Source organism: Nanorana parkeri, unplaced genomic scaffold (genome assembly GCF_000935625.1).
Source record: "Nanorana parkeri isolate BGI_ZX_2015 unplaced genomic scaffold, ASM93562v1 scaffold30, whole genome shotgun sequence".
Lineage (NCBI taxonomy): Eukaryota > Metazoa > Chordata > Amphibia > Anura > Dicroglossidae > Nanorana > Nanorana parkeri.
In genome coordinates this window covers 760,256-774,309 of record NW_017306298.1, presented here as the reverse complement: position 1 = coordinate 774,309, position 14,054 = coordinate 760,256, and the positions used below count along the sequence as shown (strand labels likewise).

At 40.6% G+C, this 14,054-nt stretch overlaps 1 protein-coding gene across 2 annotated transcripts in view; it reads left to right on the top strand.

Moving 5' to 3' along the window:
- MPPED2 (metallophosphoesterase domain containing 2) overlaps nucleotides 1-14,054 on the top strand; it is a 158,383-nt gene that overhangs the window by 18,915 nt on the left and 125,414 nt on the right. For both annotated transcript variants that reach the window (XM_018567984.1, XM_018567976.1), the window contains exon 2: nucleotides 10,379-10,622. In XM_018567984.1, coding sequence (XP_018423486.1) covers nucleotides 10,495-10,622 — 128 coding nt within the window. In that variant the 5' untranslated portion in view covers nucleotides 10,379-10,494. The remainder of the gene's footprint in view (nucleotides 1-10,378; nucleotides 10,623-14,054) is intronic.

The window sequence follows — 14,054 nt, the reverse complement described above, 5'->3', positions numbered from 1 at the left end:
TATGCTGCAATTTTCTATGTTGGTTCCTCTTATTAGAGAAAAAAAATTTAGTTTTTTTTCTCATCCTGTTTGGAATATAGCAGCGGGAATTGGATCTCAATTTCCAACGTGTGGTCACAAAATGCAATGAAAATGTTCAGTCACTACTGCTGTCAATAAATGGCTACTGGCTTTTCGAGTGCAGAGCCTCACCTAGTATTATGAAGAAAAAAGGTGTCCGCTTCAAGTCTGAAGTTGTCAGCCTCCCTGCTGTGTAACCTGTCATGGACGGAGCGCTGCTCTTAACTCTTAACACTTAACTCTTGTAGTGCAGGTGTAGCCCAACTGCAGGGGTTAACATTTTACATTTCTGGAGTTCCTGTTTAAAGCTGAACTAAACCAATTAAACTATTTCCTCAAAGGAAGCTTAAGTTAGCTTCAATAAATTTAAGTTGTTCAATAAGGGCTGGTGCAGACCTAGGCGATCTGGGACACGTGTCCCGGGACCATGCGATTGCGTGCAGTTGCACACAGCGGTTGTCACGCAGCACCATGGATTTTAATGGGGTTACATCCGCACGGCAATCGCAGAAAAAAAGCACATGTACCTTTTTTGCGACGCAATGGGTGGCTGTTTTACCCGGGAAACCACGCGATCTGCCCAGTGCGACTGAGGTGCCATTAGAGAATACATGTGCACGATTGCCGCACGGTCCGGATCGCGCAGGTGAGAACCTGGCCTCAATGTTATTAAATCCTTAAACATGCCAATGTTGTTATTTTCTGCAGTTTTTTTGTGTTTATTCATTCATTCGATTCATTGTACATTCAAGGCATACCTCTAGTGCTGCCAGAGTTGTTAATGTGCTTGTGTGCCACCGTAACCAAATGTTTAAGCTCTCAGTTGGCTCATGTCATCGTCTGCAGAACCCTGGTAACAGCAGATTTAAATAGAAACCAAGATGGAACTCTTCTCACCTGTTTAAAACCAGAAGGGTTTTCCCACTTAACTCCCCAACCTGTTGAAAATATGTTATTTTGTTCTTTTTTAGGTTTACCCGCTTTCTTATACTCACTCTCTCGCTCTTTTTCCCCTCTATCCTCCTCTCCCCCAACCTCCTTTTCTTTCGCCTTCCCCTTTCTCTCTGCCCTTTCCTTTCTGTTTCTCTGCGACCCTTTTCCTTCTCTCCTCAACCCATTTTCTTTCTCTCTGAGCCTTTTCTTTTTCTTTCTCTCTTGCCTTCTCTCTCTCTCTCTCTTTCTTTCTCTCTGTCCTCTTTCTCTCTGTCCTCTTTCTCTCTCTCCTCTCTCTCTCTCTCTCTCTCTCTCTCTCTCTCTCTCTCTCTCTCTCTCTCTCTCTCTCTCTCTCTCTCTCTCTCTCTCTCTCTCTCTCTCTCTCTCTCTCTCTCTCTCTCTCTCTCTCTCTCTCTCTCTCTCTCTCTCTCTCTCTCTCTCTCTCTCTCTCTCTCTCTCTCTCTCTCTCTCTCTCTCTCTCTCTCTCTCTCTCTCTCTCTCTCTCTCTCTCTCTCTCTCTCTCTCTCTCTCTCTCTCTCTCTCTCTCTCTGTCCCTTTTCTCTGCCCCTTTTCCCCTTTTTCTTTCTCTTTCCCCCTTTTTTTTTTTTTCCGCTTTTCTTCTCTTTCTCTCTCCTCTCACCCTTTCTCCATCTTCCAGTTTCCCCACATTCTTTCTCCCTCGGTCCATCTCTTTTTCCTCTGCCTGCCACTGCTAAAAAAACAAAGACTCACCATTGTAAAATAGCCCAGACAGAACCATATTGTTCTGATTTTACCTTTTCCTGCACTGACTGGCAGTCGCTATATTTTCTACTGTTTCCTCTTTCTTGTGTTTTTGTTAATGTTGTGGTTTGTTTTTACTTTAGAATGTGCTTTTCATTTCCTATGCTTAACAATAGTCATGCTGATGAAATGCTGCTGCCACTTAAAGTGGAGCTGCAATCGGTATTATGCCCTCAATGCTTTCCATTTTATTGGAATATTTGACAAGGGATTACGAGGAGACTGTGGCATTTTAATGCTCAAGCTTGAGTAATCCTAGCATATAAAACAGTACCCTTTTAATCTTTGTGAACAGAGTCAACAAACATGGGTTTGATGTAAGAACATTCCAAGATTCCAGCATACCTTTAAAGTCTTGAGTATGCTAATTATAAACGTTTGGGCTAATTTAAAGGCTGAGCTCTCCAAACACTGATATTTTAGGTATGGATGGACATTGATTGGCCTAATCAAGATATCCCGGTGTTCCCTTTCTGTGGGTGACTCAAGCTGCATTCTTTGATCCTTAAGGCATCATTCACACAGGGCTGACTCGGGGGGGGGTACTCTTCCGTTCGGCGTGCACGCCCGTATCGGGCCGTTACCAGAGGGACAGGTGCTGCTTGTGATTGCACGCAGCAGCTTGTTCTTACCTATGGGAGGATGAGGCCGTGCGCTTTCATACGCACACCCGCACTGCACATCCGTGTCCGTGCTCGGAGGGTAATGCCAATTCAAATGCAGATACTTACACTACTTACTGTACATTAAAAAATACATTTTGTGATTTTTTTTTTTTTTTTTTTTTTTAATTATTTTTTATTATTATTGTTCCCAAAGCTGCAATAATCTGTGTCTTATATATCTGTTTGGAGCAGCTTTCTCAACCAGGGTGCATTCTGGCTTCCTCAGGGGTGCCTCCAAATGTTTGCATAGCGTAATGTCTTTTTATTGTGTGGGTAGACTTCTGATGTGAAGGGGTCCCCTTATGTCAAAGGGGGCTCCTGATATGAATGGGAACTTCTAGCATGAGGAGGGCGGACTCTAATATAAATAGGGGAGGGTTGATGTAAAGGGGTTCTCCCAATTTGAAAGATGGACTCTGATGTAAAGGAGACTCTGATGTGAAGGGGGAAACCCATTGCATTTTATGTTTTGCGTTGGGTCCCCCCTTAAAATGCAGACTGCTATCTGGAATAGGGGTCTGGTATGGGTTTTGGAGGGGCCACATATCTTTTTTACAGAATGGGGTGCCTCAAGATTGTGCATTCATTTATACATGACTGGCTTAGAATTCCACTTCAAAGAAGGGATGGGTATAGACAACAGCCAAGTGTCTGGATTATGGCATCACCTAATATGCATATGAGCAGCTCTTCCAGCTTCAGAAACTGACACAGATTTGTAATTGGGTTTGCAGATCGATGCAGCTCTGCCTTAAGGCAATAGAGGAACAAAACTGCGGTTGTTATCCAATATAAAAGATGATGCATGAACCACTGCCAATCTGTTGTTGTTAGGGTATGCTGAGCCCTTTAAGATATACTGCAAGCAGCAAAGAATACAGTCTTGCGGCCTTTTCCTCATTCTCGGCAAATAGCATGGTAAAAGCACCCCCTGCTCCGATACCTCTTCAGCTTGGCCAAAAATCAATATTTCATGCATATAGCCACTCGCTGATTTTGCCTTCTCCGAGTCATTCATTGTGATTGCGGTACATGAAGGCACAGACATCAATACAAAACGTTTTGTTTTTTTTTGGGTAAGATTTATTGTAGGAAATTTCCCAAGGTATTTTCTGTCACTTTCATTAAAGTCAGCTGTCACCTCTATCCTATGGCAGCCATGTTGTCATCCCACAGCGATTATTTAATGGGGTTTCCCTCTTTATCACCTGAATCATCAGATGTGTCCTACATGATACATGGGTCCTCCTGAAATTCTAGTTGCTTTGCTCTCGTTCTTATCTTCTGGCTTCAATCTGGGTCACTGAAGCAAAATAAGCATGCTAGTAAGGAGATCTTTCTTTGCTTGATCCCTTGACTCAGAAGGTACCCATGCAGAGACAGACAGGCAACTATCCCTGGGGTTAAATTATAATAGAAATGATAGTTATAACAAGACCATTATTCCTCATTTTAAAGGACTCCTTAATGACTGGTAGAGACCCATGTGATTGGCGGAGGGCTACGGTAGTTCCAATATTCAAAAAGGGGGCAAGATGCCAACCTGGGAACTATAGGCCGGTCAGTCTAACATCGGTAATTTGTAAACTGCTAGAAGGAATGATATTAAGGACTATTTGGTAAAATTTGTTCAGGATAATGGCATAGTTAATGACAATCAGCATGGGTTCAGGAAGGACCATTCCTGCCTGACTAACTTGCTAACTTTTTATGAGTGGGTAAGTAGAGATATGGATGGAGGGAGGCCGGTAGATGTGGTATATCTGGATTTCTCAAAGGCATTTGATACGGTACCACACAAGCGCTTAACACACAAGCTGAGGGCTATGGGCATAGATGAAGTGGTGTGTACATGGATAGAGAACTGGCTATGGGAACGGATCCAGAGAGTATTCGAACTTAATAATCGGCTAACTAATCGATTTTGAAAATAATCGTTAGCTGCAGCTCTAATGTTCACGCTGGAAGTAAGGAGATTAAGGGGGGTATGATTTTCATGTATAAAATGTTCAATGGTGACAGCAACATTGGCAACAAACTCTTTAAGTTTAACTCCATTACAAAGACTAGAGGCCACCACCTAAAACTGGTGGAAAAAAAATTCCAGCACAAGGGGCTAAGGGGGTTCTTCACAGTAAGAGCGATTAGGGTCTGGAACTCACTGCCACTGGCAGTGATTTCAGCTAAGAGTATGGAATTGTTCAAGACACTTTTGGACGATTTCCTGAGGGACTGTAATATTCAGGGGTACAAGTACTTCTAAGAATGAGATGAGCGTGGACCTATATGGGTTGGACATGATGGACTAATGTCTTTATTCAACCCCAAATACTATGTAACTATGTACAGGTCAACATGGGCAACCTACTTATTTATCTCAATTTACACGTTCTCTAAAGTCCAAAGAATCTTCCATTTTTTTGTGGTACAGTCTGTAAAGTTCACACGTTGATATCTTTCTAATTGGTTGTAATGTGATGGTGGACAAATGTATATGGAATTCAGGAGCCAGTCCATTTGGCACTAGCTAGAGAAAACCTCAAAAGTTAGGAGCCAGGCGTCATTTTTAGAGAGCATTGGCAACCTGGCTCCTAGGATTTGATCCGCCCTATTATAATGCTCAGTGAATATTGGATTTTCATCTTTATTTTATTCTGGATTTTGTCTTATTTTTAATACGTTTATTAGTAATTTCTATGAGTAAACAGTATATTTTTACCTGCAGCAACCTCCAAAAGTCTGCAGTTAATTCCTGCTGCTACCGCTGGACCACACAAATTCCTATTGGCCCATCACTGTGATAGACTGCCTCATTGGCCAATATAAATATGCAGGAGGCAGGAAGGGACCGGCAAGCTTCTGCTATAACTGCAGACGTTTGCAGGTATTGCCTGCACTTTATACCTGAATCTTTTTTTTTCCATGACAGAATCTCTTTAAGGGAAAATAAAGGTTATATAAGTAAATGAGAGGGCTTAGGGCGCGTTCACACCAGTGGTCACATCCTACCTTCACAACCAAAATTACTGCTTTATACACATGCACGCGCACACACTTAACAGCTATAAGTAAATGTACAGGATTCCCTAAGACTAGCCAATCATGAAAGATCATGGAATGCTGAAAATGGTTAGCCCATGAATTCAACTGCAGCATTATGGTATATTAATGCAGATATTTAACTTCATTCTGCATGATGTATCTTCGCATTATACTAATATTTTCCATAGACTGTAAATGAGAGAGTTATTATTGTTCATTATTCATGTCTACAGTAGGGGGTATAGCATACTTAAATGATATTATTAAATGTATTGAATTGTTAATGTAAGCTGAAGTGAGTAGTATACATTACTAATGTTTATACAAATTATATATGTGTGAAAGAACTGCAGTTAGGTTTTAGATCACTTTTAAATGTACATATTTTAGGCTCCCTCTCGCTCTTGCACTTCCTCTCGCTCTCCCTCCACTTCTTTCTCTCCTTTTTTTCCTCTCCCTTTTCTCTGCCTTTTTTTTTCTTTTCTTCTATTTCTCTAGTTCTTTCACTCTTTCCCTCTCACTTTTCCTCCCTTTCGCTCTTTTTCTCCCTCTCGCTCGCTCTTTTTCTCCCTCTCGCTCGCTCTTTTTCTCCCTCTGGCTCGCTCTTTTTCTCCCTCTCGCTCGCTCTCTTTCTCCCTCCCTCTCGCTCGCTCTCTCTTTCTCCCTCCCTCTCGCTCGCTCTCTTTCTCCCTCCCTCTCGCTCGCTCTCTTTCTCCCTCTCGCTCGCTCTCTTTCTCCCTCTCGCTCGCTCTCTTTCTCCCTCTCGCTCGCTCTTTTCTTTCTCCCTCTCGCTCGCTCTTTTCTTTCTCCCTCTCGCTCTCGTTTTTTCTCGCTCTTTCTCTCTCTCTCTCTCTGGCTTTTGGACAGGTCTATGCCTAGTCCATACGTATTGGTTTCCACACCTTAAAGGTTTACCTCACTTTGTTATCTATCAGTCTTTCCTTCCTTTTAGTATTTGAGGAGACCTCCCCTATCCCTTTTCTGAGACACAAGACCGTATTTATATCTTATTTTTATCCTATTCTACCTTTAGCTAACAAAACATTACTATACATATTCCTTAATTTCTGTGTAAGAGTAGATACTACAGGATGCCTGTGATTCTTTATTTTCCCTCTCCCTCTCTCCCTATGTTTTTCTCTTGTCCATTTACTGGTTGTTGGACAGGTCTGAGCCATACCCCGACCTAGAGGATCAGCCATTTAAGGTGGCTTCCACACCTCAAGGGCCTGCACTTCCTTATTTTTCAGGTATTACCCTAACCTATACCTCCTCTAAGATAAAAGACCAGGCCAGGACACAAGCTCATTTTAAAATCCTTATGTTTTTTAATTGGGAAAACCACATAATGAGTATCCTACCTATGAACTGACCAGACCATTCTGCTGTCTACCACCAATGGACACAACCAGTAGCTGACACTTCACTCCATCAGCTGCCATCTTCTTGCTCAACGCCCATACTCAACTCTGGACAGGGGAATGGCTATTCTATATTCAGACGTCAAGAAAAATCTAAATCAGGCACAAAGGGGGCGTTTTATGATATTAACGATAATAGCAGATACATGTGGTGTTTGTCCTTAGGCATGACTTTTAGTTGAAAACCAAGCAGAGGAAAATAAATTCATAGCTTCAATGTACCAATAATCCAATTAAGGAAACATAGTTTCTACTCTGGCTATTTCCAGCTTCCTGGATGATGTTTGTGAAAAAGGGCAGGACATTTGCCGATGTCAGTCTGCCACTGACTCTTATAAGATACATAACAGTAATGGCAGAGCCCCTTTTTATTAGAAATGTTTTAACAAACATAGCATAGATGGCTTCATTCTGACTAGAATTCAAATGGATTTTCAGTACAGAACTAGAATTAACATTTAGTAATATTTGACTATAAACTGCCTGTGCATATATTATTTTAGTGCCTCACTATCCATAGACTTGTATGGCCAGCATGGCCACTTTAAATTACCGCCAATAACGTCTCTTATGTGTCGTATTTTCATTCCTTCTTTCTCATCTTTCAGTTGTCATTTGGTCTATCAAAAACATGTAATGTGGAATAATTGACTTGATAAATGGCAGGATTGTGATTATTACCTGGTTCACAGGCTGGCAGCGTGCACATGAATAAAATCGTTTTGACCTTTTGTGTGACTGGTAATTGAAGTGATAGCAGTAGAACTGTTCTCTTATGTCTCAATATCTGTAATTAAAGATGTGTGTGTTTAGATGGTCTAATGGATACAAAACAGGATTTTTTTTTGCTTGTCAATATCAATGGCATATTTTATGTAATGTTTATAGTGGATCTATAATCAAAACTATCCCATGTTTATATTACCTTTCAGCCTGCATACTGAAATTAATGAAATAGCTTTTAACCTGACCCATTCTGTGATCATCAGAAATCCTGCATTGCACCAGCGTACGGTCGTGTGATTGATGACAAGTCACGAATCACATCGCTATCAGAACTTATTTTAGCAGGGCTTGCCAGGGAGGAGTGGCTTTTTCTAATCAGGCTTTTGGGAACCTCCAAATGGGCGGATAGGTCATATGACTGGATGCCAGACTTCCATTATTACATTTAATATGTTCAGGATTTTAGAAAATGTTTGTCTTTTTAATCACATTTTTCATATTTACCACCTAAAGCCAGCATATGGTAAGCTTAATATAATAGCACTAGATTTCTGGAGGCTGATATACACCTGTTCTATGAAAGACATGAATGGCAGGGAGATCAGATTATGCAGACTGGTGAAACTATATTTAAGACCTGGCTGACAGAGAAATACCTTTTTAATATTTAGAATGGCGGCCCGCACATGAAATGAACAAAGGAACAATATACGCACAGATCTTCAGAGCTTAGACCACTATCATAGTCACCTCACCATCATCAAAGTGATGTTGCTTCTTTAACTGCCTCTGTAGGATGACCCTCATGACTCACCAATAGGATTTCTTGTAAATGTATAATGTTTGTCACCAATCAGGAAATGTAATCTCTGGTACCATGCTACAGTAGGGAAGTAGGGTAATTTCTCTAAAAGTCCCTCTTACACCTCTATGCATGTAGGCCCCTTACCTTTACCCCTGCCCCTCTAATAGAAATAATAGAGATGAGACAGTCTGACATTTGTACACTGGGTGTATTCAAGCTTGCTTTTTGAAAACCTGTTATGTTTTGCAAGCTATAGATGCTCCGTGTAATAAATCTTTAGTTGTAAAATAATTTTATATAAATTGTATAAACATAAGTTATTTATTTTTCAAATGTAAAAAGTAACATAAAACAAGTAAAACTGAACAAATTATTTTTACTTCAGTTATAGCATGCAGACCTTTTATAACTTATGTGCATTTTTCACTACAGGTTCACTTTTAAAAGAAATATATGGTCATACATTTACAATCCGCAAAAGTCTTTGTATTAAGGTCTCTCTTCAAAAATCCATGGTCTTTGTTAGAAGCTTAGAAATGCAGCATTTCACTCTGAAAGCTTTTGAAATACTAAGTGTACAGACATTTGATATTTCAGTTCTGGAGGATGCTGGTTGTTTAAATCACCTTCTGGCTTGTTCTGTTGGTCAGAGAATGCAGCACTGAGCTCTGCGCCAGAGTTCCCAGTTTGGTGCCCCTCTGTAGCCATTTATACAGCCAAGGAAATCAAGGGATCTCAAGTGCAGAGATCTTGCTCATGGAAATTCGCAATAGAGGTGTCAGTAGGCCCTTTTAAAACCAGCTGAAACTGAGTGAGTTTTGCATGAACTTATTTAACTCCTTTTTTTTCACTTCATGCTCAACTACATAAAATGCATGACATGTTGGTTTTGTGGTTGTTAACTAAGACTGAATAGTTCTTGATAGAAAAGCAAGATTATACCTGTCTAAATCTGGCCACACACATATAATATCAACATATACATACATCTATAGTTTTACAAACACTTCCTATTGGCCTCCCTAGCCAACATGCAGCCTATAAGGGTGGGCTACATAGTGACCATACAAAACCTTATTGCAGTTCTCTGGGACCAGAAGTGAAGAAAAATCTCCCCAGTGGGACAAAGGTGGCAGAAATACCCTGGCAGGATTTTTAACGGTTCCATACGTTATCCAAAATGAAAAAGTTTTGGTTGTACATACCACTGGTTTACTTTTAGGAGAACCTGTCAGGATAGAAATATGCAAGCTGTTACCATGATTACTTTTTAGAGTGTGGAGCTGCAGGGTTGTTATCTCCTCCTATACTTGGTGATCCAGTGACCAGGACTAAGTAGACATGTTGTGACGTCTGAACTGGTTGCATTCTCGCTTCAGTGATTCACTAAGTAGTAATATAAACCTGAGGAAAACAACCCTAGAATCTTTCAAACCTATTGCCTAATATGTTTATATAGGTGCTGCCTAACAGTGGCAGCACCTATAGTTTATTCTTTTTTAATAACCATTTCCCTTTATATGGTTAGAGTGGAAGACTATGACCACTGGGATCCTGATTTCATTTCGCGTAAGGGATTTACTCTATGGGGAGTTTTGGCACTATCCCTCTGTTAAAAAATACATAAGACCCAATAACATGCTGGTGGAATAATAGGTCTCTAACCATCTTGGGTTTGTGTGACTGATAAAGGATGCTTGATTGTTAGCTCCAAGGGGCAGATAATGGTTCTTTGTATGCTGTATCATACATCTTAGCACTGCAAATATGGGAAATAATAACAACTGTCCTCCCTCATACATACCTGTAATATATAGGTAGTGTAGCATGTTTAGTTGTATGTCTTGTAACATACTTCTTGGTAGATGACAAGCCCACTTTTGTGCCTCATCTGGATAACAAAAGATAGTAACTTTCTTTTTTTTTTCTCATTTGGCCTGCAGGCTTTTGCAGTGTTAATGAACACACCTCTGGGGCTCGTAGTTGGTGGACGCATGGTGCTTGTTCGCCCCTGCTGTTCCCACACGCTGTGAATTGCTCATGTCTATAAGAAGGAAGGATGGCTCTTGGTATTCCCTCACAAGGCAAAGTGACAGTGACGGTGGACGAGTACAGTTCCAACCCCACCCAGGCATTTACGCATTACAACATTAACCAAAGCAGATTCCAGCCCCCTCACGTTCACATGTAAGTAGCTTTGTTTATTTCTATGGGATGAATCATATAATGTATATTCTGTAAATCTTTATTGAACAAGGGAAAAGCCACTGTGCAATGTGTAAGTAATAGCAACTATGTCATTTTCATTGTCCTGTCTGCTTTGAACTGAAGATTAAAATTCATTGGTTGCTACTGGTCTGTTTTTATGTTGCTAAAAATGTCTTTCTTTTATAGTATAATGGTTTTAGTAGACTGTCCTTGGATGTTCTAGACTATGGATTTAGGATATTTTGGAAGCATCATGTTTTATGTTGTCCCTTGTACCTTCCTTTCCAGGACATTGTTGGCAGGCCAATCTGTGAAAGAGTTAACTGTGTCAGCTCGGCTGACTTTCAACATCTTAGGTTAACTATATACCTTGAATACTAGTTTTGCCAAAACAATATATATTGAGGGCCAACTTCAACAATCCAATCAGTTTCTTTGAAATTGGATTGTAATGTGTCAGCTTTAAAACATTTTTTGATACATGTTAAAACATGTTTTGATATTAAACACTTCTACAGTCTAATCTTCTAAAGTTGAGATACGTTAAAGATCCTGAACCCCATCACCCAACCTAACCGATTCCACCCTCCACAGATGCATAGTTGCCAAGATCCAGCTCCCAGGGTCTACCATAGAATTTAGGAGCCAGTCTGGCCATCCAGGAGCCAACAGGATTTTTTTTAGTTGCCAGGTCCATTGACAACAACTAAAGAAAACCTAAAAAATTAAGAGCCAGTTGTCATTTTTAAGGAGCATTGGATACCTGGTTCATGGGATTTGTTCAGCCGATGGGCTCATCTCATTGCACCTCCTGGCCCGGAGATGGGGGAATATGAGCCCCATAGAAGTCAATTGGGGTCTTTGGTATGGGATGTAAATAAACATGGAAGGCTATGGGCGCCAGATATCGGCAATTATGCATCTGTGGAGGTGGAGGATGGGATCAGTTAGGTCAGGGGAGGGGGTTCAAAAAGAATAAGTGGACATTGTGTAAACGTGCACTCATGATTTCATGATATGTCCTAATTTGTACATTGTGTGCTTCCTTTGTGGCTTGTTGTTTCCTACTCTTTAGTGGAATCCTGTAATGTTATTTTACACAAATCACTGAAGAATTAGAAGGACAGGGAGCAAAGAGTGACATTAGTAAAGAGCTGGGCAAATCCCAGGAGCCAGGTAGCCAATACTCTTTAAAAATTACAGCTACTGTCTAACTTTTGAGGTTTTCAATGAAGCTGGCTTCTAAAGAGAATCCTGCTGGCTTCAGGATTGTACAAACTGGCTCCTGAATTCCATATTATTTGTCCACCCCTGCATTAGTATCATATCCTTAGGATACAAGGGTGGCCTTTGTCCCCTCATAAGCAGAGGACCTTCAAGTTCAAGCAACTGTTGCTATGGCAAACCTTAAAACCAATGCATACCTGTGAAAGGACAGGGCAGACACTTGCCTTTTGATGCCCATGGCACTAAATATGTCTTCAATCCTGAGAAATCTTCTGCTGAAGTCAACTCTTCCATGAATGTTAATCTCCTGGGTGTCCCAGCTTCCTCCCTCTTATTAAAGTAGTAACATGGAGGTCAGCCGTAACAAGTGAGTGCTACAGGGGGGACCCAAGAGATTGACACTCTTGAAAGTGTCGGTTTCAGTTTAGTTTTATGCAGGATTCTCGCCATTGGAGAAGAGTTCAGAAACATGGGTGGCAGGAAATGTAAGTATTTACAATGTCTTTTTTATAGGTATGCATTGATTTCAAAGGTTTACTATAGTGACAGGGTCACTTTATTTCTAAATGGTTATCCAGAGCTTGTGTATTTTTTGTAACCCTGTTTTCACTTCCCTTTGTGCTGCTGTAATGCTATATGCTGTAATTACGGTAGTAAGCCATTATGCTTCGATTGTACTTTCTATTACTCCAGTTTTGTTTATTTCTGCCTCATGCTGTGTTTCTTTTTGAAGCTGCTGCAGGTTAATTCCAGTCATTATCCAGCATTTGTATCACCATGTCCCTGGTAAAAGGTCTTTTTAAATACCTAAGGAAATAAAAAAAATGGGATAGCTGTTTAGCAAATAAAAGCTAGTTGTCCGATAGCTTTAATAGTTGTGGTTATTGATCTTTGCTTTTTTAACGTACTGATTAATAAAATAAAGTGGGTCTTTGCTCTTGAAGTGTATGCCCAGCCAAATTTTTTTTTGGATGGAGGGTGGAAGGGTTAGAACCCCCTGACAGTGGTGGACACCAATCAGACATAGAGTCTAAGTCAAGCCAAATTTTTTTTTTTGTATTTATGGATAGAGAGTAGAAGGCTTTGAAATCCCATTGGGTTTCTACTGTTAACCAGGATTGGGAAGATTTCCCCTCGCATCGTGTCCATCTAAACAAGAAAGGAAGCGCCTCCGATAGAAAAACTTACAGAAATGCTTTTCATTAGTAGAGTAGAGTAGAGTAGGGGGAAGCTAGGACCCCCGGCCGGATTTTAGTTTTGATTTTGTCCTTTTTGGCGAGTTTCAGTAAAGGGACACCGGATAGAAGTAAAAACCATAGAGGTGAACTATTCCTTCGTTCATCTAAAATTAGAAAAACCTTTTTACTTGACATATACTTTAATCATGAACAAAGCGCAAGTTTAAAAATGAACTCCAGACAAACATATAAATACATAGGGAGCTGTTTTACTGCCAAAGATTTGCATTTCTCTCCATTTAGTCCTGAGATTTACACATAGCACATGCAGATGGCACTACTTGTTATAGTTAAGGGACCTGGTGGTGTCACCTCTCCACCCCCAGCCTGCTGATTTGACTGTAAAGGAGCTGCAAGAGACCGATGAGGCCATCTCTGGTCTCTGTCAGCATGTTGCTTGTCAACAAATTTGCATGTAGCTTTCTCTTTGGCTCTTGATATTGTTTACTTTTTACTCCTAACTGAGCGCTGGTGTATAGGGGAGTGCAAGAAGCCGATAGCAAGTAAAACTTAGGTATTTACCCTAGTTCCATGAAATATACATTTAATGATTTATTAATGACTCCATAGGCACATCTGTTTTTATAATTGGCTAGAGTTATACTTCATGTAGTTTAAGACAACCACACACTGTTAGGTTTCTTGTGGGCTGAACGAGGGACATCATTAGACTTCCCCTATCCACGCTAAATAGTGTGGATAGAGGAATCGCTGCTGCCGGCTATTGTATTCAGCAGCCACTGCACCAGCAGCTGCTGAATGCTTGAACAGTGAATGTATCTGATTGCATGCAGGCATTGTTCAGCCATTAATTTTCCACCCATGTTCTTTGACAAAAGTCAATTGAAGAACACATGGTGCCAACAGGGCCACCCATAGCTCGTATTTCAGGCAATTCAGTAAGAATAAGCCAAAATTTGATCTGAGGATGGCCAACTTTCATATT